Below are 24,692 nucleotides of genomic sequence, written 5' to 3'. Positions count from 1 at the left end.
CACATATCAAATCTCATAAGTAAATGTGTTTTCCTTAGAATGCTGAAGCTAATTTGGTCTACAGTAGAGTTCAAGCAGGATTCAGTGAGTGTCCTCTGATAATAGAGGTCTTAGCCAGCAGGGGGCAGTGAGGAGATATTGTAGTCTGTATAACACTGTCTGACATAGTGGGTGTATTGTTGTGTGTCAGCTTCAGTCCTACCTGTGCTCTAGAGGGAGTGGTGGGAGACTTCCGCTGCAACGCCTGCAAGCCCGGCTATGAGGGGCGCTACTGTGAGAGGTAAGAGAGAGTACTACAGTGTCGCCTGTTGGATGTCAAGTGTGTCATTACATACCATCAATACAACTGTTAAGACAACCATTTTATTCTCTCTCTATGTGTTTCTTTCTCTCTCTCTCCCTCTCTCAGGTGTTCAGTGGGTTACTATGGGAACCCGTCTGGTCCAGGAGGGAAGTGTGAAGAGTGTCTGTGTAGTACTGCAGGTTCTCTCCATCCAGCGTGTGACTCTCTGACGGGCCAGTGTGAATGTAAAGCCGGGGTCAGGGGACGCCTGTGTGACCAGTGCGAGGCGAGACACGTCCTGGACGGGGACCAGTGTGTCTGTGAGTATCCTACTCTTTGATTTGTGCAGGCCTTACCATTATATGGACAGACAGTGCATTCGGAAGATATACAGACCCTTCCCCTTTTTCCACATTTCTTACCTTACAGCCATATTCTAAAATGGATGAAATAAATGTTTAAATTAAATGTTTAAATTAAATACATTTCCTCATCAATCTACACACAATAACCCATAATGTCTAAGCAAAAACAGGTTTTTAGAAATGTATAAAAATAAAACAACCTTATTTACATAAGTATTCAGACCCTTTCCTAGAAGACTCGAAATTGAGCTCAGGTGCATCCTGTTTCTATTTGATAGGTTTGGTTTCTGAGCTTGAACTATTATTAATCATTAGTTATAAAGAGTCATGAGGGCTGCCATAATGAAGCTGGGGAGGTGCTGAGTGCAGGGAACACGGTCACGTGTGGCAGTACTGACAAGGGGAGGAACCGTTTAAGGCTCATATCACTCAGCTCCCTGCCTAGCAATAATGATGCACTGTTTAGCGATGAGGAGGAGACTCCACCCAATGTGGGGTATGTATACTACCACGGGTGGAACATGTCTTTGTCTAATGCGGCTGTATTGACCCTCTGGGAAGAATAAACTTGGTTTAAGCTTTCACAGTGTCAGTTGAGTTCCTACTCTAATAACAGAACCTAACACATTGATCATCCTTGAGATGTATCTACAACTTGATTGGAGTCCACCTGTGGTAAATTCAATTGAATGGACATGATTTGGAAAGGCACACACCCGTCTATAGAAGGTCCCACAGTTGAGAGTGCATGTCAGAGCAAAAACCAAGCCATGAGGTCGAAGGAACTGTCCGTAGAGCTCCAAGACAGGATTGTGTTAAGGCACAGATCTGGGGTAGGGTACCAAAACATTTCTGCAGCATTTGAAGGTCCCCAAGAGCAGACTGGCCTCCATTATTCTTAAATGGAATAATTTTGAACCACCAAGACTCTTCCTAGAGCTGGCCACTCGGCCAAACTGAGCAATCGGGGAAGAAGGTCCATGGTCAGGGAGGTGACTAAAAACCTGATGGTCGCTCTGACAGCGCTCCAGAGTTCCTCTGTGGAGTTGGGAGAACCTTCCAGAAGGACAACCTTCTATGCAGCACTCCACCAATCGGGCCTTTATGGGAGAGTGGCCAGACAGAAGCCGCTCCTCAGTAAAAGGCACATGACAGCCCGCTTGGAGTTTGCCCAAAGGCACCTAAAATACTCTGACCATGAGAAACAAGATTCTCTGGTCTGATGAAACCAAGATTGAACTCTTTGGCCTGAATGCCAGGCATTACGTCTGGAGGAAACCTGGCACCATCCCTACGATGAAGCATGGTGGTGGCAGCATCATGCTAAGGGGTTGGTTTTCAGCGGCTGGGACTGGGAGACTAGTCAGTATCGAGGGAAAGCTGAACGGAGCAAGGTACAGCGAGATCCTTGATGAAAACCTCAGACTGGGGTGAATGTTCACGTTCCATCAGGACAACGATCATTCAACGCAGGAGTGGCTTCGAGTGGCCTGTCTATGAGTGGCCTAGCCAGAGCCCGGACTTGAACCCGATCAAACATCTCTAGAGAGACCTGAAAATAGCTGTGCAGCAACACTCCCCATCCAACCTGACAGAGCTTGAGACAATCTGCAGAGAAGAATGGGAGAAACTCCCCAAATACAGGTGTGCCAAGCTTGTAGCGTCATACCCAAGAAAACTCAAGGCTGTAATCGCTGCCAAAGGTGCTTCAACAAAGTACTGAGTAAAGGGTCTGAATACTGATGTAAATGTGATATTTATTTTTGAATACATTTGAAAACAAATCTAAAAACTTGTTTTTGCTTTGTCATTATAGGGTATTCTGTGTAGATTGATGAAGTGGGGAAAAAAACTGTTCATCCATTTTAGAATAAGACTGTAACATAGCAAAATGTAGAAAATGTCAAGATGTCAAGGGGTCTGAATCATTTTTTAATGCACTGTACACACACACACACACACACACACACACACACACACACACACACACACACACACACACACACACACACACACACACACACACACACACACACACAAGTAACTGCAACTTTACAATATGTCCTTGCTCTCCCCCCTCCCCTCAGTGTGTGATGATGAGTGTACCAGGGTGCTCCTGGATGACCTGGATGCAGTAGAGTGCTCCTTCCTGTCTGTCAACCTGACCGGGGTCATCCTGTCACCCTACAGCACACTGGTCAACTTGGAGAACGACACACAAGAGGTCAAGGTAAAAGAGGAGTTATATTATACCTCTCTGTCCAGTAGGTTTTGAAATCATCTTTTTAATCCGGTCTCCTGCCTTGTCTTAAGTTAAGAAGTACTCAGTACACATTCAGTGAGAGAAAGACTGTTGTAAAACACTTATGTCGTCGTTTCTCTCCTAGATTCTGATGTCTTCGTATAGGAGCCCAGACTATCACCTGACCAGGGATGAGGAGGACATGACCAACCTCACCCAGGACATAGACGGACTGCTACAGAAGGCTATGGGTGTGTCTGCTGATGGAGAGGAAGTGGCCCGGTCCACAGAGAACAGCGTTACCCAGGGGGCCGAGCTTCTGGAGTACATCAACACCATTCAGACTGCTATACAAGGTGCTGCCACAGGACATCATGCTATATGAAAAGGGTTCCATTGCTAATGGGGTCAAAAATGATCCTTGTTGATGCTGCCTACTGTTTTCATTTATGTTTACAAAGCTGTTAACCTGTAAGCCCTTCCCTCTCTGTGATTGGCTCAGCCCTGGCGGAGCAAGCTGGCCGTCTGAACAGGACAGACAACGTGGAGATGAACGAGGCTAAGAGCAGACGGCTAATGAAGCAGGTGGCGGCCATGTTGGAAACAATCAGAGTGGTCGACTTAGCCCAGGCCAACGCCAGCGTCTCTACAGAACTCTGGTTGGTTAGCCGTATATTTTAAGTAGTCTACCCTTTCTGGATTCAGTCCCATACAACCACCAGCTCTCTGCACTCAGACGTCAACTGTTAATACCACTTAACTAGAAAAGCTCTGTAGGGTCTAAGTAACACTGTGCCCTGTTATACTACAGTGATTGAGTGTACTGGAACACTGCTCTGGGCTCTATTGGTGTAGTCAAGTTGTATTAGAGTGTAGTTACTAGACTATAGTACATGAATGTGTATTGCTGACTAACCCTCCTGTGTTATGTGTGTACTATAGTTGAAGTGACTGTAGTGTACTGTATTCTAACCCTCCTGTGTTATGTGTGTACTATAGTTGAAGTGACTGTAGTGTACTGTATTCTAACCCTCCTGTGTGTTATGTGTGTACTATAGTTGAAGTGACTGTAGTGTACTGTATTCTAACCCTCCTGTGTGTTATGTGTGTACTATAGTTGAAGTGACTGTAGTGTACTGTATTCTAACCCTCCTGTGTGTTATGTGAACTGCAGGGCTGCCGAGGCTCTCCTCCAGAGGGTGCAGAAGCACCTCCAGGAGCCCCAGGGAGTGATAGAGTCCCAGACCCTCAACATCTCCAGCAGTCTGACCCAACAACAACAGCAGCTAGTGGACGCCCAGGCCCTTCTGAACACTGCCAGGGAGAACAACAACCACACACACACCCTGCTTGGCAGCATCAACACCAATCTGCCACAGTACCAGGTCAGGACACTCACATTACTCAAGTACTTTACATGTAGTACAGTTTGTCATTACTGTTGACATGTGCAGAAAGGCCAAATTATATCTGGTCATTTTTAGTCACATATAAGCATATAAATGTCAAATGTAGGTTGGTGAAGTTAATTTATTTAGAATTTCACTCATTTTCAAACAACTTAGTTATATAGGGGCTATACAGTTTTTCAGTAGAAGTATTTAGACTGTGTGTGTGTGTGTGTGTGTGTGTGTGTGTGTGTGTGTGTGTGTGTGTGTGTGTGTGTGTGTGTGTGTGTGTGTGTGTGTGTGTGTGTGTGTGTGTGTGTAGGGTCTGAGGCAGAATGTGAGCCGGCTGAACCAGACGGCAGAAACACAACTGGAGGAGACTCAGGACATCCTGGCTGATGCTGTCAATCTGGCAGAGGACATGAGCAACGTCACCTCTGTAAGTCACACCATAACGCCATATTACCACCATATCCATGTCAAATACATGTGTTGTGCGTCAATAACTTTTATTAGTTGATTTAAACTTTATATTTCAAGGTCAGTAGAGGTCAGTAGCGATTGTACAATTTTTTTAGGAAACCTGGCCAGTGTAAAAATATATATAAATAATTTGGGTACATGTAGTTTAGGCAACAGAGTCCATTCTAACTGTTTATTTTGGTTATATGCGACTTGTAAAGCAACTGGAGGGGGCCATGGAACAGCTGGAGCAGTGGAACCCCATGTTGAGGAAGCATGTGGATGCTCTGGTGATGGAGCTGAGGAAGCAAGAGGCTCTGGAGCTGGTCTACAAGGCTGAGGACCACGCCCAAGAACTGAGCATGAAGGCCCAGGCTCTGCAGAGGTGTGTGTGTGTGTGTGTGCCGGCGGGCTGGTGTGTATGTGTGTGTGTGCCGGCGGGTGTGTGTGTGTGTGTGTGTGTGTGTGTGTGTGTGTGTGTGTGTGTGTGTGTGTGTGTGTGTGTGTGTGTGCGTGTGTAAACTTCTACATATGTACCCTTTCAAAGGGGTTTTATGGGTATTTCAAAATCCCTCGTCATCACAAACATTAGGCGCTTGAAATAGGACTAAATATCTATATTTAGTACATCAGCCTCACCTTGTCTTCCTGTATGTAGTTCTCTAGCGGAGGTGATGAATACCACTCTGAAAGCCACCAGTGCTGCGCATGCCAACTCTAACATCAGAGTTAACATCCAGCCTGCAGAGGAGATGGCTAACCGAGCCATCCTGACTGCTGCTATGGCCCTCAACATGGTGAGTCGCCGCTCATTTAGTGTCCCTTCACTATTAATATCAGATCATGGAATAACTAGACTGGTCCCAGATCTGTTTGGGCTGTCCTGCCAACTCCTATGGCCGAACACCATAAGAGTTGGAAAGACAGCACAAACAGATCTGGGACCAGGCTAGAGAACTTCTCAACTCAAATCAAATGAAACTTTGATGTGCCAAATACAACAGGTGTACCGTGAAATGCTTACTTACAAGCCCTTAACCAACAATACAGTTCAAGAAAGAGTTAAGAACATATTTACCAAATAAATTCAAGTAAAAAATTATAAAAAGTAACACAATAAGATAACAATAACGAGGCTATATACAGGGGGTACCAATACCAAGTCAATGTGCGGGGGTTAGGGTTAGTTGAGGTCATTTGTATATATAGGTAGGGTGAAGTGACTATGCATAGAAAATAAAACAGGGAGTAGCTGCAGTGTACAAAATAAATGAAGGTGGGGGGTGTCAATGTAAATAGTCCGGTGGCCATTTGATTAATTGTTCAGGAGTCTTATGGGTTGGGGGTAGAAGCTGTTAAGGAGCCTTTTGGTCCTAGACTCGGTGCTCCGGTACCGCTTGCCGTGCGGTAGCACAGAGAACCGTCTATGACTTGGGAGACTGGAATCTTTGGCCATTTTTTTTTATACACTGGATATGCAGTGTGCTGTGGGTCAGAAACCTGAAAACGAGTAGTGCCGTAAATAACTGTCTTTCTGTGTGTGTGTGTGTGTGTCTGTGTGTGTGTGTGTGTTGACTGTAGACGGCCCAGCAAGAGGTGTCACTTACTGATCTGGGATCTGAGGCTGTGCAGTGTAGTGCTAAGATACTGGCTGAGTGTCTGGCCCTGAACAACAGCACTGGGGGTGAGTTGGAGCACACACACACACACACACACACACACACACACACACACACACTACCCATTCGTCTTGTACCCAACTAACCCATTCAGTGCCATTCAAAATCCTATTTTCTCTAACCCCTAAACCTAACCCGTACCCTTACCCTAACCCGAAAACCTAACCCTAACTCTAAACCTAACCTTAACCCTAACTCTAAACCTAACCCGTACCCTAACCCGAAAACCTAACCTTAACCCTAACTCTAAACTTAACCCGTACCCTTACACTAACCCGAAAACCTAACCTTAACTCTAAACCTAACCTGTACCCTAACCCTAACCCTAGCTCCTAACCCTAAAACTAACCCTAGCTCCTAACCCTAAAACTAACCCTAGCTCCTAACCCTTAACGTAATTCTAACCTTAACACTAATGCTAACCTTACTAACCCTAGCTCCTAACCCTTAATGTAATTCTAACCATAACACTAATGCTAACCTTAACCCTAAACCTACTAGAAATAGCATTTGACCTTGTGGGGACTAACAAAATTTTCTCAGTTGGTCAAATTTTTGTTTGTTTGCTATTCTTGTGGGGACTTCTGGTCAACACAAGTATAGTTAAACACATCCACACAAACACACACACACACACTAAAGTGCATTCGGAAAGTATTCAGACCCCTTGACTTTATCCACATTTTGTCACATTTTAGCCTTATTCTAAAATGGGTTCAATATTTTTTTCCCCTCATCCATCTACACAGAATACCCCATAATAACGGAGCAAAAACTGGTTTTTAGAAAGTTTTGCATCATTGTCCTGTTGGAAGGTGAAGCTTCGCCCCAGTCTGATGTCCTGAGCGCTCTGGAGCAGGTTTTCATCAAGGATCTCTCTCTATACTTTACTCCGTTCATCTTTTCCTCAATCCTGACTAGTCTCCCTGCCGCTGAAAAAACATCACCACTACATGATGCCACCACCACCATGCTTCACCGTAGGGATGGTGCCAGGTTTCCTCCAGACGTGACGCTTGGCATTCAGGTTAAAGAGTTGAATCTTGGTTTCACTAGACCAGAGAATCTTATTTCTGATAGTCTGAGAGTCCTTTAGGTGCCTTTTGTCAAACTCCAAGCTGGCTGTCATGTACCTTTTACTGAGGAGTGTCTTCTGTCTGGCAACTTTGCCATAAAGTCCTGATTGGTGGAGTGATGCAGAGATGGTTGTCCTTCTGGAAGGTTCTCCCATCTCTACAGAGGAACTCTGGAGCTCTGTCAGAGTGACCATCAGGATCTTAGTCACCTCCCTGACTAATGCACTTCTTCCCCGATTGCTCAGTTTGGCAGGGTGGACAGCTCTCGGAAGAGTCTTGGAGGTTCCAAACTTCTTCCATTTAAGAATGATGGAGCCCACTGTGTTCTTGGGGACCTTTAAAGCTATGGACAATTACTTCGACCTCATGGCTTGGTTTTTGCTCTGACATGCACTGTCAACTGTGAGACCTTATATAGACAGGTGTGTGCCTTTCCAAATCATGTCCAATCAATTGAATTTACCACAGGTGGACTCCGATCAAGTTGTAGAAACATTTCGAGGGCAATCAATGGAAACAGGATCCAACTGAGCTAAATTTCGAGTCTCATAGCATTGGGGCTAAATATTTATTGTTTTTATCTATTTTAAATTTGTATACATTTGTAAACATTTAGAAAAACCTGTTTTCTCGTTGTCATTATGGTGTATTGTGTGTAGATTGATGACTTTAATTTTTTTTATTTTAGAATAAGGCTGTAACGTAACAAAATGTGGAAAGGGTTAAGGGGTTTAAATATTTTCCGAATGCACTGCATTGTAGTAAACGTGACATGTCTCTGTCTCTCCTAGGTCTCCTCGCTAACATCAGTGATGTGACAGACAGAATGGCCTTGTTGATAAATGACCTTCATAACACCAGCAGACGGATCCCACAGCCAGCCTTCCTGCTCCATAGCCGGCCCAACGGTGAGTGGTGCTGCCAAATGATGCCCTAATAATTGTCCTTTTATGTGTCATTTCTCCTACATCACACTCTAGTACTTTCCTGATCTCTTCCCTGTGTTAAGTCATAAAAACAACATTCAACAACAAGTCAAAAATGCTACATTAAAACCAACAATAACACAATGTTGTACTTTACAACTTTCTGAGCTGCTTTTTCTCACTTGAAAAATGTCTCAACCACTGGATGAAAATAGTAGATATCAACTAATGATTATCACATAAGTCATATATTGAACACTTCATCACAGACTCAAAGACACCCTAAACAGTGGGAAAACAGAGAACAGCATGAAATGTGGTACCTCAGTACATCACTCACATTGACTGTGCTGCCCCCTGTAGGCACCAGTGAGCAGGTGCTGGAGGCCAAAGAGCAGGCTGCCATGGCCAACTCCTCCCTGCAGAGGGCACTGGAGTACCTGGAGGAGCTCAGGGTCAGACTGGAGGAGTCCAGCAAGGCAGTGGCCCAGGCCAAAATCAGCGTCTCCAACACAAACCAGCTGTTCTCTGACTCACACTCAACCGGTGGGGCTAACATGTACTTCTGACAACCAAATATGGTTCTAGCTAGATTATAGCTAGCAGCTTTGTCATGCCAGTGTGTTCTACAGTGTTTTTCACCTTTGCTTCCACCCTTTCCACAATAAATCTAGAATCCGGAGTTGAAACAATAACAAAGCAAAAACCTTGCCTCTATTTTGGTAAAAATCTGAAGGAGGAGGCTTGAGAAAGGTAACCACAGGACAAATTCATAGACAGAGCTATGGATGCAAGGACTGACCATCCATGATATACAGTGTTTGTTTACATTTATAAATGTTGTTTTACAAACATTGGAGTAAAACAAGCTGATAGTTAGCGACTTGATGGGGTGTGACAGTTGAACTATGCTCAGGAGGCATTTACAAGTTATATTCTTCAAGATGCAATGGTATATAATCATTCATTTATAAGTCCAAAAATGTATGTAGCATCTAAGGACTCCAGCTTTCAACCACACCACATTAGAAGCCAAGTAGTGTCCCAAATACCTGTTTAATGTTAGTCAAATGTTATTACCATGTTATCGTGACATATCAATTACAGGCTAATTTCTAGACATATTATGTGACTGACATAGATGAGTAAGATGACATTAGCATTACTAACCTGTCCTATCTGTTGTCCCTCTTAGCCAGGACTGCTGAGTCTAAGCTGAATGAGGCAGAGAGTCGTACCGAGAGGCTGTATGACCGTCTGAAACCCCTGAAGACCCTGCGAGAAAACCTGAGCAGAAACCTGTCTGAGATCAGAGAGATGATCAACCAGGCCCGCAAACAGGCTGCCTCGGTTCGTCACTGCTGCTGGACTACACACACAGACTCAAAACACACACGCACACACTGTACACCAGGTGTTCATCAACTAGAGGAGCGGGTCTTGCATACATTTGAATGTCTCAGATTTCCAAAATTACAATCACTTGTCTCAGATTTCCAAAATTACAATCACTTGTCTCAGATTTCCAAAATTACAATCACATGTCTCAGATTTCCAAAATTACAATCACTTGTCTCAGATTTCCAAAATTACAATCACGTGTCTCAGATTTCCAAAATTACAATCACATGTCTCAGATTTACAAAATTACAATCACTTGTCTCAGATTTACAAAATTACAATCACTTGTCTCAGATTTCCAAAATTACAATCACTTGTCTCAGATTTCCAAAATTACAATCACTTGTCTCAGATTTCCAAAATTACAATCACTTGTCTCAGATTTCCAAAATTACAATCACTTGTCTCAGATTTCCAAAATTACAATCACGTGTCTCAGATTTCCTGGTGTCCAACTATTTGATTTTTACTCCGAAAACTTGGGGTGGCCAAATAGAACCACCATCCTGCGGGCCGCCATTTGGGAACCCTGCTGCACATGGACCAACACACTCTGTCTTCAACTGACATACTGATATTGTCCTTTTCTCGCCGATACAGATCAAGGTGTCAGTGCTGGCAGACAAAGACTGTGTGAGGGCCTACAAGCCTGAGATGTCCTCCAGTAACTTCAACACTCTAACAATGACCGTCAAGACCAGCGAGCCTGACAACCTGCTCTTCTATATGGGCAGCAGCTCCAGCGTGAGTCACCCACCGAAAGTACATCGTAATGATTACCCATAAGTCTGTTTTAAACTAAAGTCTATATAATCTACATTCAACCAGAGAGTTATAAATAATCTATAAACTACCCTTCATAAACCCTTTATAATGTATGTCAATGTTACTGCTATAACTACATGTGTAAAGTAACACTTTTGGGTTACTACAAGAAAATAGTACAAATAAAGAAAAACCTTTGAATGAGTAGGTTTGTCCCAACGTTTGACTGGTGCTGTATATCAGGTGGACTTCATGGCAGTGGAGATGCATCGTGGCAAGGTGGGGTTCTTGTGGGATGCGGGTTCAGGCCACGCCAAACTGGAGTACCCCGACATCCAGATCAACAACAACAAGTGGCATCGCATCAACGCCACACGCTTTGGGAAGCACGGCACGCTGTCAGTCCACCAGCTGGAGTCAGACCCCCTGCCCGCGGTCAAGACCACCTCACCACGCTCTGCTACGATCCTGGATGTCAACAAGTTTACCCTCATATTTGTTGGTGGCCTGGGACGCCAGATCAAGGTACAGTCACACCTGGCTGGGTCATTTTCACTCAGACATGGTTCTAGCCACCACCTTGGGTCCTTGAGAGCTTGAACTGGTTCAATACAAGTTACATCCATAACCGTGGGACAAATCACTATAAAAAAGATGTTCTAGTCCTTGTATTAGTGGACCGGTATAGCCCCCTCGACAAAACATTCTCAGCACCCTTACACCATTGGCGAAAGAATCACTGCACCCTCACCCCCAAACATCTTCCCACACCTATGGTTACGTCAACAACGCGTATCATTCTGTATTCTCCCCCAATAAAACTTTTAATAAACATTCAAGTCGCTTGACACAAAATTACAAAGGACATGCAAAGCACTGAGATAATCTGAAACCATTTATTCAATCTCTTTTACACAGAAGTCCTCCGCAGTGAAGATGACCCAGTTCAAGGGCTGTATGGGGGAGGCGTCGCTCAACGAGAAGAACATCGGGCTGTGGAACTACGCCGAGAGGGAGGGCCAGTGTCGCGGCTGCTTCATGAGTCCGCAGACGGAGGAGACGTCCTTCCACTTTGATGGCAGTGGCTACTCGGTTGTAGAGAAACCCCTCCGCTCCACCTCCACCTCCATCGTCATGCTGTTCAAGACCCTCTCCCCCAACGGCCTGCTGCTCTACCTGGCCTCCAATGCCACGGTACGCCCCCTGCTGGCCCACAAACACACTACAACCACACTGAACAGTCTGTATTTGTTTTCTAGATGTACATACTGTAGTGGAAAGCTATCGTCCTCTGCTGTGGCAAGTCAAATGACCTTCTGGGGACTATAAAGATTGACTGATGTATTTACTTGTTATTTCAGAGGGACTTCCTGTCCATTGAGCTGGTGGAGGGCCAAGTGCATCTAACCTTTGAACTTGGCTCTGGTCCTCTGACCCTCTCCTCCAACAAAGCCTATAACACTGGCAGCTGGTACAAGATCACCCTGCAGAGGAACAAACGCAAAGGTCATAGTTCATAGGTTATAGGCTAAGAGTTATATAGGGTATAGTCGGGCAACCACAATTTTCTGGGTCACAGTCAGCTTTTTTCCCCTGGAGCTTTATTGAGACTGTGTATATCCCTATTATTTTGTAGTGGTTGTCCTGGAGAAATGCCTATAGTATGTATGTAACCAGACCTGGGTTCAAATACTATTTAAAATATCTCAATTACTTTCACATACATTCAAAGTAAGTATTCAGATATATTTTATTTGAAAAGACTAGTAGGAAATACACGTGGAAAGTATTTGAAAATACTCAAATACACTGACTCAAATACACTCCCATCCATTTAACCCAGGTATTTGAAAATAGTATTTGAAATAAGTATTTGAAAATACACTATTTTGTTTTTACAAATAACGATTCAAATACTCAAATAAAAGCACATGTTTCAGGCACGGCTGTGTATTTGAAAATACTCAAATACACAAAAAAAAGTATTTTAAATAAGCAGATAGTTAAATATACATGTATTTGAAACCAGGTCTGATGTAAAGTAAACTGTTGTATTTCTTTCCATCCTCCCAGCTTATATATCTGTGATGGCTGCAGACAACTCATCAGACAAAGAGATTATAGAGGCAGAGTCTCCTGGGTCCGCCTCTGATCTCAACCGCTCCGACCTGGACCCAATCTACATCGGGGGACTGCCCATGTCTCGACCTATCAGGTACTGGAAGTACTTTGGCGCATACTTCACCTACCTGCTAAATACTCCTAGTTGATATGCAATTGTGTTACTGTGATTAATATATTTTTGGTGTAGCTTCTTAAGGTTACTGTATGCTTCTCAGTCTAAACAGTTTGCATATATATTATCATAAAATGTATTGACGTTTTTGTTTATTTTGGTGTTGGGTAGCATTCAGCAGGGGATTTTTCGGCTGTTTTAGCACCTACATTTTTTTCTTGGGGCTTGTTGAGGTTCGGTAGCCAAAGTCTATGCCCCTTCGTCAGTGATTGGTCAACAGTAAGGATTCTTCAATGAAGTGTATGTTGTCATTCAATGACAAATTACTAGTTTTCATGCACATTTTCTCACTTGAGATATACTGCACCAGACATCTTAGTTGAATGTAAGACCTCGGCAAAAATGTCAAAGTGAAATAAACATTTCTTGAGTTATCTTAGATTCATTCAGACTATTTTGAGGAAGTGTACTTGTTGCTACGGCGTGTCAAGAAGGACAAACAGTAATATTGCGGCTTTTAAGGGAGTTTGCAAGGCACAGACGTTCACATTGCCTAGCTAAGATCTGCTAGGATCAAAGCTAGTATTTGGATGCCTTTAGTCTTCTGCATAATGTCAATATTGAGCTTAGTGTTTGAGTTGTTGTATTTAATTTTTTTCTACATTAAGTAAATTAACATAAGGTAAATTGTGAATTGAATTATCTTTGCAGGAGACAAGTAGTAGCACGGTCCTATGTGGGCTGCATCAAAAACATGGAGATCGCCCGCTCCAACTTTGACCTTCTCCGAGACTCCTATGGTGTCAAGAAAGGCTGTGTGTTAGAGGTAAGAAAGACTGTGTGTTAGAGGTAAGAAAGGCTGTGTGTTAGAGGTAAGAAAGGCTGTGTGTTAAGAGGTAAGAAAGGCTGTGTGTTAGAGGTAAGAAAGGCTGTGTGTTAGAGGTAACAATGGCTGTGTGTTAGAGGTAACAATGGCTGTGTGTTAGAGGTAACAATGGCTGTGTGTTAGAGGTAAGAAAGGCTGTGTGTTAGAGGTAAGAAAGGCTGTGTGTTAGAGGTAACAATGGCTGTGTGTTAGACGTAAGAAAGGCTGTGTGTTAGAGGTAACAATGGCTGTGTGTTAGAGGTAACAATGGCTGTGTGTTAGAGGTAACAATGGCTGTGTGTTAGAGGCTAGAGAACTGAAAGTAAAGAACCTTAATTTATATATTTCTTCCTTAATGGGCCTTATCCTCTCTAAACAAATGAAAGGTAGACAGGGGTATTGGGAAGAGTGAACAGTGACAGTGACAGTTGTGGCATTTGATTTTTGCTGTTGATTTTTGTAAAGAGGAAGTTGCCCAGCAGTACATGATGATGGCATATTGTTGCACAGAATAGAAAAAGCCTTCCCATATTCCCTATGAGTAACAGCCTCACTCTGTAAACTGGTCATCTCTGTATACCCGTCGCAAGACGCACTGGTTGATGCTTATTTATAAAACTCGTAGGCTTCACTCCCCCCTATCTGAGATACCTACAATAGCCCTCATCCTCCACATACAACACCCGTCACATTCTGTGAAAGGTCCCCAAAGCACACTCATCCCTGGGTCGCTCGTCTTTTCAGTTCGCTACAGCTTGCGACTGGAACGAGCTGCAATAAACACTCAAACTGGACAGTTTTATCTCCATCTCTTCATTCAAAGACTCAAATCATGGACACTCTTACTGACAGTTGTGTCTGCTTTGTGTGATGTATTGTTGTCTCTACCTTCTTGCCCTTTGTGCTGTTGACTTTGCCCAATAATGTTTGTACTATGTTTTTGTGCTGCTACCATTTTGTGTTGCTACTATGCTGTGTTGTCATATGTTGCTGCCTTGTCATGTTGTTGTCTTAGGTCTGTCTTTATGTTGTGTCGTCTCTCTTTGTTACGATTTTCTTCTTCCTCTGATGAGGAGTATGAAATAAAGGACCAATGTGCAGCGTGGTAAGTGTCCATAATATATTTATTAAACTGAACACAGAAAACAAAAGAACAAGAGAAATAAATATAAACCGAAACAGTTCCGTATGGAAAACACAGACACAGAAAACAACTACCCACAAATCATAGTGGGAAAACAGGCTGTCTAAGTATGGTTCTCAATCAGAGACAACGATAAACAGCTGCCACTGATTGGGAACCATACCAGGCCAAACACAGAAATACAAACATAGAATACAGAACATAGAATGCCCACCCCAACTCACACCCTGACCAAACTAAAACAGAGACATAAAAAAGGAACTAACGTGACACTTTTGTTGTGATGTGTGTTCTGTCCTATATTTATATTGTTTTTATTTTTTAATCCCAGGCCCCCGTCCCTACAGGAGGCCTTTTGCCTTTGGTAGGCCGTCATTGTAAATAAGAAAGTTAAATAAAATAAAAAAACTTGTGTGTTTCAGCCAATCCGCAGTGTGTCTGTACTGAGAGAGGGCTATGTGGAGCTGCCATCAATGTCTCTTGGCTACCAGGGGGAGCTGCTGGCCTCCTTCTCCACCCGCAACCACACTGGCATCATCCTGGCAGGCTTCAGCAAGGCAGGCACCCGCAAACGCAGACAGGCACGCCAGGTAAGTGTGAATCAGTGGAGACTGGTGGAAGGAGCCATAGGAGGACGGGCTCATTGTAATGGAATGGAATACATGGCACAGAGTCAAACGTGGTTTCCAGATGTTTGATGTGATTGATACCGTTCCATTGATTCCATTGCAGCCAGAGTCCTCTTATAGCTCCTCCTACCAGCCTCCACTGGTGTGTATGCCCATGTTTTTCACCATAGCAGGAGTAAAGAGAGCTTTATGGTGACTGTAGCATGATTTAGTTGGAGTTCTCTAACCAAGAAAATGACTTAAGATTAGAGTGTATATTGACAGCCTTCTCTGGGTTTCCAACCAGCCCTTCCTGGCGGTCATGCTGGTGTCGGGGCACTTGGAGGTTCACGTCAACATGGTGGAGGGCGGGAGCGTCCACAAGGTTGTGGTCAAATCACGCTCTGGGAGCTTCAGTGACGGACAGGAGCACTCTGTCATCCTACAGAGGAACAGGAAGTGAGTGGCACCAGGAAGAGGGACTGATTAAGCTGTAACACAGATTATGATTTCATGCTGATGGATGGTTCTAAATGAAAACATTCATTTGAAATGATCCTCCCATCAGATCGTTGTATGCTGATGTTATACATAGGCCTACACATGGTTGATAAAAGGATGGATATATAACAATCAACTGCCATGGGATTACAGTCACTTTGAAATGACCGTTGAACAGCAGTAAATATTGCATATTGTACCTTTTCAAGAATCATATATTCCAGTGTGGAATAATATACAGGAAGCCTTTTCCAAGGGGAATAGCACTGCAGAGTTATTACTGACAGTTCTCTGTGTGTGTCTCGTCTATCCAGGACGATGACGGTACTGGTGGATGAGGACCACCAGGAGACAGTGCGCCTGTCCTCGGAGAAGGCCTCTCTGACCTTCTCCTCTCTGTACATGGGTGGCCTCCCACCAGAAGAGGGCGTCGGACTGCTACGAACCACTTCCTCCTTCTACGGCTGCATCAGGAACCTGGCCCTGGATGCCAAGTGAGTCACACGCCCAATACACTATGAAACCATGTTTAGTGCAATTTATATCAGAATCATACGCCCTGTCAAAGTGTATGCCATTTGAAGGCAATGTTAGCTAAATGGTGTTGTGGTTTGCTTATGTGTTTTGACTTGAAAGACACATGAGTAGTTGTGGCGTGACTAGAGTCATTATGTTCTGGAGATAGATATGTTATACAATAGCAGGTAGATAGAACAACTTGATTTTCCCACAGGGAACTTCGGTGTGTTTATCTCGCTACACCTTTGATGTCATTGCCATGGTACTGTCAGGAGATGGATGGTATCCATAGTAACCCAAGGCTCTGACCAGTGCTGTGTCCCTATAGGTTGTTGGACCTGTCAGCTGCAGTGAAGTACCACAACGTGGACATGGACAGCTGTCTATTGGAGGAGAGGCCTAAGAGGGTCCTCCTACCTGATGACACTGACCTGGAGGCCGATCCCACCCTGGACCCTTCCAGACCCCCTCCACCACCCCCCACTCAGCTCAGCGCTCTCACCCCCGGCACGCTCACGGTAACACCCACTAAAATACACACAGCTCTTATTAGGATAAACAGCAGCTCTTCCACCTTCCAACAGGTCACCCTGTCGTCATCGATAGTTCCTCGACTTTTCCTTCATTGTTCTTTGGTCACTCTGTGTCTCTCTCCAGTGTGCATCGATGGACAACAGCACATCCCTCCCAGAGGCCAATCAGTTTGGCATCTCCAGACACAGTCATAAGGTCCTCAACATCAACCCCAACACAGTGAGGAGGAGGTCAGTACTAAGACCTGGCTCATTCAACTACCGTCTCCCTTCATCAACATCTCGCAACTTACTTTTTCACAAACAGAACATATGATATTTCAATGATTGTCACAATTCTATATGCAATATTCTATATGCTATAATTCTATATGCAATATTCTATATGCTATAATTCTATATGCAATATTATATATGCTATAATTCTATATGCAATATTATATATGTTATAATTCTATAGGCAATATTCTATATGGTATAATTCTATATGCAATATTCTATATGCTATAATTCTATATGCTATAATTCTATATGCAATATTATATATGTTATAATTCTATAGGCACTATTCTATATGGTATAATTCTATATGCAATATTATACATGCTATAATTCTATATGCGATATTCTATACGCTATAATTCTATATGCTATAATTCTATATGCAATATGCTATAATTCTACATGCAATATTCTATACGCTATAATTTTAGATGCTATAATTCTATATGCAATATGCTATAATTCTATATGCAATATTCTATATGCTATAATTCTATATGCAATATTCTATATGCTATAATTCTATATGCAATATTCTATATGCTATAATTCTATATGCAATATTCTATATGCTATAATTCTATATGCTATAATTCTATATTATATATGAAATATGCTATAATTCTATATGCAATATTCTATATGCTATAATTCTATATGCTATAATTCTATATGGCATATTACAGATTCACACGTCTATGGTTCTATAGGCTTACATAGTGTTGTATCTCATTTTTTACATTTTAGCCTTGATATCAGTTGGCCCATAGCTACATGTGTAAAACAGGGTCAAGCCAACATTCCAGTACATTGAAGTGGCGTAGGAAGGTAAGATCCAGTATAGTGCATAGCAAAAAGCACTCTTAAGGCCTTAATCGTCGATTCCTTTTCTCTGAGCCTGAGTGCATATTGTATCTCTTCATTAAAGATAGGAATTTTAATTGCTGTCCCAGTAAGTATCTATAATTCACGAGGCACTCTGGCTCTGCTTGGAAACGAGCAGGGCTAATGTTACACATTCCCATTGACTTAGCTTGAAGTCTTTTCAAGTGTTCCACTGTAGCCTACATTATGTGTAATTGAGAGGAAGGCACAGTTCAATAAGCCCAGATCTGTTGTCTCCTTCTACAGCCTGGTCCCAGATCTGTTGTCTCCGTCGTTTGCCTGGTCCCAGATCTGTTGTCTCCGTCTATAGCCTGGTCCCAGATCTGTTGTCTCCGTCTATAGCCTGGTCCCAGATCTGTTGTCTCCGTCTATAGCCTGGTCCCAGATCTGTTGTCTCCTTCTATAGCCTGGTCCCAGATCTGTTGTCTCCTTCTATAGCCTGGTCCCAGATCTGTTGTCTCCGTCTATAGCCTGGTCCCAGATCTGTTGTCTCCGTCTATAGCCTGGTCCCAGATCTGTTGTCTCCGTCTATAGCCTGGTTCCAGATCTGTTGTCTCCGTCTATAGCCTGGTTCCAGATCTGTTGTCTCCGTCTATAGCCTGGTTCCAGATCTGTTGTCTCCGTCTATAACCTGGTCCCAGATCTGTTGTCTTCTTCTATAGCCTGGTCCCAGATCTGTTGTCTCCTTCTACAGCCTGGTCCCAGATCTGTTGTCTCCTTCTATAGCCTGGTCCCAGATCTGTTGTCTCCTTCTATAGCCTGGTCCCAGATCTGTTGTCTCCGTCTATAGCCTGGATCCAGATCTGTTGTCTCCTTCTATAGCCTGGTCCCAGATCTGTTGTCTTCTTCTATAGCCTGGTCCCAGATCTGTTGTCTCCTTCTATAGCCTGGGTCCCAGATCTGTTGCCTCCTTCTATAGCCTGGGTCCCAGATCTGTTGCCTCCTTCTATAGCCTGGTCCCAGATCTGTTGTCTCCTTCTGTAGCCTGGTCCCAGATCTGTAGTCTCCTTCTATAGCCTGTCCCAGATCTGTAGTCTCCTTCTATAGCCTGGTCCCAGATCTGTTGTCTCCTTCTATAGCCTGGTCCCAGATCTGTTGTCTCCTTCTATAGCCTGCTCTCAGATCTGTTGTCTCCTTCTACAGCCTGGTCCCAGATCTGTGGTCATTGTCATGCCAAACATGCTGTGCTATACAGCACGCAAAGATCTGGGACCAGGCTAGGTTTTTGGTTGGTGGATTTATTCAACAAGGATTAGGATTATTATGAGATGGTCACGGCAATACAAATTGTCATATCCACTTCGTCATTGCCTATATAGACACTGTAAAGTCCATGGAGAATAAGAACACCTCCTCCCAGCTGCCCACTGCACTGAAGATAGGAAACACTGTCACCACTGATAAATCCACTATAATTGAGAATTTCAATAAGCATTTTTCTACGGCTGGCCATGCTTTCCACCTTGCTACTCCTACCCCGGTCAACAGCACTGCACCCCCCACAGCAACTCGCCCAAGCCTTCCCCATTTCTCCTTCTCCCAAATCCGTTCAGCTGATGTTCTGAAAGAGCTGCAAAATCTGGACCCCTACAAATCAGCTGGGCTAGACAATCTGGACCCTTTCTTTCTAAAATTATCTGCCGAAATTGTTGCCACCCCTATTACTAGCCTGTTCAACCTCTCTTTCGTGTCGTCTGAGATTCCCAAAGATTGGAAAGCAGCTGCGGTCATCCCCCTCTTCAAAGGGGGGGACACTCTTGACCCAAACTGCTACAGACCTATATCTATCCTACCATGCCTTTCTAAGGTGTTCGAAAGCCAAGTCAACAAACAGATTACCGACCATTTCGAATCTCACCATACCTTCTCTGCTATGCAATCTGGTTTCAGAGCTGGTCATGGGTGCACCTCAGCCACGCTCAAGGTCCTAAACGATATCTTAACCGCCATCGATAAGAAACATTACTGTGCAGCCGTATTCATTGATCTGGCCAAGGCTTTCGACTCTGTCAATCACCACATCCTCATCGGCAGACTCGACAGCCTTGGTTTCTCAAATGATTGCCTCGCCTGGTTCACCAACTACTTCTCTGATAGAGTTCAGTGTGTCAAATCGGAGGGTCTGCTGTCCAGACCTCTGGCAGTCTTTATGGGGGTGCCACAGGGTTCAATTCTTGGACCGACTCTCTTCTATGTATACATCAATGAGGTCGCTCTTGCTGCTGGTGAGTCTCTGATCCACCTCTACGCAGACGACACCATTCTGTATACTTCTGGCCCTTCGTTGGACACTGTGTTAACAACCCTCCAGGCAAGCTTCAATGCCATACAACTCTCCTTCCGTGGCCTCCAATTGCTCTTAAATACAAGTAAAACTAAATGCATGCTCTTCAACCGATCGCTACATGCACCTGCCCGCCTGTCCAACATCACTACTCTGGACGGCTCTGACTTAGAATACGTGGACAACTACAAATACTTAGGTGTCTGGTTAGACTGTAAACTCTCCTTCCAGACCCATATCAAACATCTCCAATCCAAAGTTAAATCTAGAATTGGCTTCCTATTTCGCAACAAAGCATCCTTCACTCATGCTACCAAACATACCCTTGTAAAACTGACCATCCTACCAATCCTTAACTTTGGCGATGTCATTTACAAAATAGCCTCCAATACCCTACTCAACAAATTGGATGCAGTCTATCACAGTGCAATCCGTTTTGTCACCAAAGCCCCATATACTACCCACCATTGCGACCTGTACGCTCTCGTTGGCTGGCCCTCGCTTCATACTCGTCGCCAAACCCACTGGCTCCATGTCATCTACAAGACCCTGCTAGGTAAAGTCCCCCCTTATCTCAGCTCGCTGGTCACCATAGCATCTCCCACCTGTAGCACACGCTCCAGCAGGTATAGCTCTCTAGTCACCCCCAAAACCAATTCTTTCTTTGGCCGCCTCTCCTTCCAGTTCTCTGCTGCCAATGACTGGAACGAACTACAAAAATCTCTGAAACTGGAAACACTTATCTCCCTCACTAGCTTTAAGCACCAACTGTCAGAGCTCAGCTCTCAGCTCACAGATTACTGCACCTGTACATAGCCCACCTATAATTTAGCCCAAACAACTACCTCTTTCCCTACTGTATTTAATTTATTTATTTATTTTGCTCCTTTGCACCCCATTATTTTTATTTCTACTTTGCACATTCTTCCATGGCCTTTTTTTTTTTTGCCTTTACCTCCCTTATCTCACCTCATTTGCTCACATCGTATATAGACTTATTTATACTGTATTATTGACTGTATGTTTGTTTTACTCCATGTGTAACTCTGTGTCGTTGTATGTGTCAAACTGCTTTGCTTTATCTTGGCCAGGACGCAATTGTAAATGAGAACTTGTTCTCAACTTGCCTACCTGGTTAAATAAAGGTGGAATAAAATAAATAAATATAGAAGTCTAACAAACCTTTAACAAACGTCTTTATCTTACAGCAAATCATGGATAACTCCAAATAGCCTTGTCAGTGGCTGAAACGCTTCATATGTCTTCTCGTTTCTCTCCCTGACAGTTTCTCTCTGGAGCTGTCTGTGCGTACCTTTGCCCAGAGTGGTTTGATCTACTACATGGCCCACGCCAACCAGATGGACTACGCCACTCTGCAGCTGCTAGGGGGTCGTCTGTTCTTCACCTGTGACAAGGGCAGCGGCCCCGCCACCGCCTCCTTCCCTGTGCCGGTCAACGACGGCCAGTGGCACACAGTTAGTGACCACACCCTTCTGGGCCAAAAGTGATAGTAGATTGCAGTGTTTGTTTGGGTCAAATGGCATTTTGGTCGATTCAGGGGATGCAATTCAAAACTGCGACAATTCAAGATAGTTTGAAATCATGACTGAAAGCAGTGATATTACCAGGTAGGTTGTCAGGACTCAACTCTCCCCAACCCTGTAACGTGTGTGTGTCTCCATGTGCAGGTGAAGACAGACTTCAATAAGAAGAGTGTGGTAATCAGTGTAGACAGCCAGGCGTCAGCTCCAGTGCTGGCTAAAGGCAACACCCTGGATGTGGAGAACAAGCTGTACCTGGGAGGACTGCCCCATACCTACACCGCCAAGAAGATAGGCAACGTATGTCACACTACACCACATTCTTTATTCTTAAAACTGCATTATTGCTTAAGTAAGCATTTCACTGTATTCGGAGCATGTGACAAATACCATTTGATTTTATTTTCTATTCGTGCCAAAATTGTTTTTGGATTATTGTTTCGGTCTTGGAAGCAGGTGGTACATTTCCTGCCAAGTAAATGTTTATCCATAACCCCAAATGTGAATATTTATATTCCCTCATCTAGGTGACCCACAGCTTGGCGGGCTGCATCCAGAAGGTGATCCTGAACAGCGTTGAACTTGACACCCAGAGGCCAGTGTCTGAACACTCGACTGCTCACTGTTTCACTGCAGCCCAGGACGGGACCTTCTTCAGTGGGAGCGGATATGCTGCTCTGAGTGAGTCTACCACCATTACATGCCGCACTAAGGCAAATACTCAGACATTGTTTTAGATTCAAATGCCAACTATATGTAAAAGAAAATATGTCCCTAAACGTCAGGGAAATCCAACGTCGTCCTCATTTCTGTTCCATTTTCAACCGGAATAATGCTTAGGAAGATACCAACAAGCTCAGTACATAGATGACCATGTTTTATAGCACCTATGTGAGTGTCTACGGGACATGTGTGTCCTGACTGCATGACAGTGGTATGTAGTGGTGTGTCCTGACTGCATGACAGTGGTATGAAGTGGTATGTCCTGACTACATGACAGTGGTATGTAGTGGTGTGTCCTGACTACATGACAGTGGTGTGTCCTGACTGCATGACAGTGGTATGTAGTGGTGTGTCCTGACTACATGACAGTGGTATGTCCTGACTGCATGACAGTGGTATGTCCTGACTGCATGACAGTGGTATGTCCTGACTGCATGACAGTGGTATGTCCTGACTGCATGACAGTGGTATGTCCTGACTGCATGACAGTGGTATGTAGTGGTGTGTCCTGACTGCATGACAGTGGTATGTAGTGGTGTGTCCTGACTACATGACGGTGGTATGTCCTGACTGCATGACAGTGGTATGTAGTGGTGTGTCCTGACTGCATGACAGTGGTGTGTCCTGACTGCATGACAGTGGTATGTAGTGGTGTGTCCTGACTGCATGACAGTGGTATGTAGTGGTGTGTCCTGACTGCATGACTGTGGTATGTAGTGGTGTGTCCTGACTACATGACAGTGGTATGTCCTGACTGCATGACAGTGGTATGTAGTGGTGTGTCCTGACTGCATGACAGTGGTATGAAGTGGTATGTCCTGACTGCATGAGTGGTATGTAGTGGTGTGTCCTGACTACATGACAGTGGTATGTCCTGACTACATGACAGTGGTATGTCCTGACTACATGACAGTGGTATGTCCTGACTACATGACAGTGGTATGTCCTGACTACATGACAGTGGTATGTAGTGGTGTGTCCTGACTGCATGACAGTGGTATGTAGTGGTGTGTCCTGACTGCATGACAGTGGTATGTAGTGGTGTGTCCTGAATACATGACAGTGGTATGTAGTGGTGTGTCCTGACTACATGACAGTGGTATGTCCTGACTACATGACAGTGGTATGTCCTGACTACATGACAGTGGTATGTCCTGACTACATGACAGTGGTATGTAGTGGTGTGTCCTGACTACATGACAGTGGTATGTCCTGACTACATGACAGTGGTATGTCCTGACTACATGACAGTGGTATGTCCTGACTACATGACAGTGGTATGTAGTGGTGTGTCCTGACTGCATGACAGTGGTATGTAGTGGTGTGTCCTGACTGCATGACAGTGGTATGTAGTGGTGTGTCCTGAATACATGACAGTGGTATGTAGTGGTGTGTCCTGACTACATGACAGTGGTATGTCCTGACTACATGACAGTGGTATGTCCTGACTACATGACAGTGGTATGTCCTGACTACATGACAGTGGTATGTAGTGGTGTGTCCTGACTACATGACAGTGGTATGTCCTGACTACATGACAGTGGTATGTCCTGACTACATGACAGTGGTATGTCCTGACTACATGACAGTGGTATGTAGTGGTGTGTCCTGACTGCATGACAGTGGTATGTAGTGGTGTGTCCTGACTGCATGACAGTGGTATGTAGTGGTGTGTCCTGAATACATGACAGTGGTATGTAGTGGTGTGTCCTGACTACATGACAGTGGTATGTCCTGACTACATGACAGTGGTATGTCCTGACTACATGACAGTGGTATGTCCTGACTACATGACAGTGGTATGTAGTGGTGTGTCCTGACTACATGACAGTGGTATGTCCTGACTACATGACAGTGGTATGTCCTGACTACATGACAGTGGTATGTCCTGACTACATGACAGTGGTATGTAGTGGTGTGTCCTGACTGCATGACAGTGGTATGTAGTGGTGTGTCCTGACTGCATGACAGTGGTATGTAGTGG

General features: G+C 44.1%; 1 protein-coding gene across 2 annotated transcripts in view; it reads left to right on the top strand.

Annotated features, from left to right (window-relative positions):
* The window catches only part of LOC139420193 (laminin subunit alpha-1-like), an 82,875-nt gene that overhangs the window by 57,043 nt on the left and 1,140 nt on the right, over window positions 1-24,692 (top strand). Inside the window, exons 29-55 of one of the 2 annotated variants that reach the window (XM_071170013.1) lie at window positions 191-280; window positions 410-603; window positions 2,736-2,878; window positions 3,036-3,246; window positions 3,393-3,549; window positions 4,065-4,275; window positions 4,601-4,717; window positions 4,962-5,125; window positions 5,399-5,537; window positions 6,322-6,424; window positions 8,287-8,403; window positions 8,785-8,967; window positions 9,617-9,771; window positions 10,423-10,566; window positions 10,831-11,112; window positions 11,509-11,781; window positions 11,949-12,093; window positions 12,661-12,802; window positions 13,535-13,649; window positions 15,255-15,422; window positions 15,748-15,899; window positions 16,256-16,435; window positions 16,789-16,978; window positions 17,118-17,224; window positions 21,730-21,919; window positions 22,133-22,285; window positions 22,513-22,666. In XM_071170013.1, coding sequence (XP_071026114.1) covers window positions 191-280; window positions 410-603; window positions 2,736-2,878; window positions 3,036-3,246; window positions 3,393-3,549; window positions 4,065-4,275; window positions 4,601-4,717; window positions 4,962-5,125; window positions 5,399-5,537; window positions 6,322-6,424; window positions 8,287-8,403; window positions 8,785-8,967; window positions 9,617-9,771; window positions 10,423-10,566; window positions 10,831-11,112; window positions 11,509-11,781; window positions 11,949-12,093; window positions 12,661-12,802; window positions 13,535-13,649; window positions 15,255-15,422; window positions 15,748-15,899; window positions 16,256-16,435; window positions 16,789-16,978; window positions 17,118-17,224; window positions 21,730-21,919; window positions 22,133-22,285; window positions 22,513-22,666 — 4,379 coding nt within the window. Of the gene's footprint in view, window positions 1-190; window positions 281-409; window positions 604-2,735; window positions 2,879-3,035; window positions 3,247-3,392; window positions 3,550-4,064; window positions 4,276-4,600; window positions 4,718-4,961; window positions 5,126-5,398; window positions 5,538-6,321; window positions 6,425-8,286; window positions 8,404-8,784; window positions 8,968-9,616; window positions 9,772-10,422; window positions 10,567-10,830; window positions 11,113-11,505; window positions 11,782-11,948; window positions 12,094-12,660; window positions 12,803-13,534; window positions 13,650-15,254; window positions 15,423-15,747; window positions 15,900-16,255; window positions 16,436-16,788; window positions 16,979-17,117; window positions 17,225-21,729; window positions 21,920-22,132; window positions 22,286-22,512; window positions 22,667-24,692 lie in introns of both variants that reach the window. The other variant, XM_071170012.1, reaches the window with a different exon arrangement.

The sequence above is a fragment of the Oncorhynchus clarkii genome, chromosome 11, assembly GCF_045791955.1.
Source record: "Oncorhynchus clarkii lewisi isolate Uvic-CL-2024 chromosome 11, UVic_Ocla_1.0, whole genome shotgun sequence".
Lineage (NCBI taxonomy): Eukaryota > Metazoa > Chordata > Actinopteri > Salmoniformes > Salmonidae > Oncorhynchus > Oncorhynchus clarkii.
Note: the sequence above shows the minus strand (reverse complement) of the source record. Positions and strands in the feature narration are given on the sequence as shown.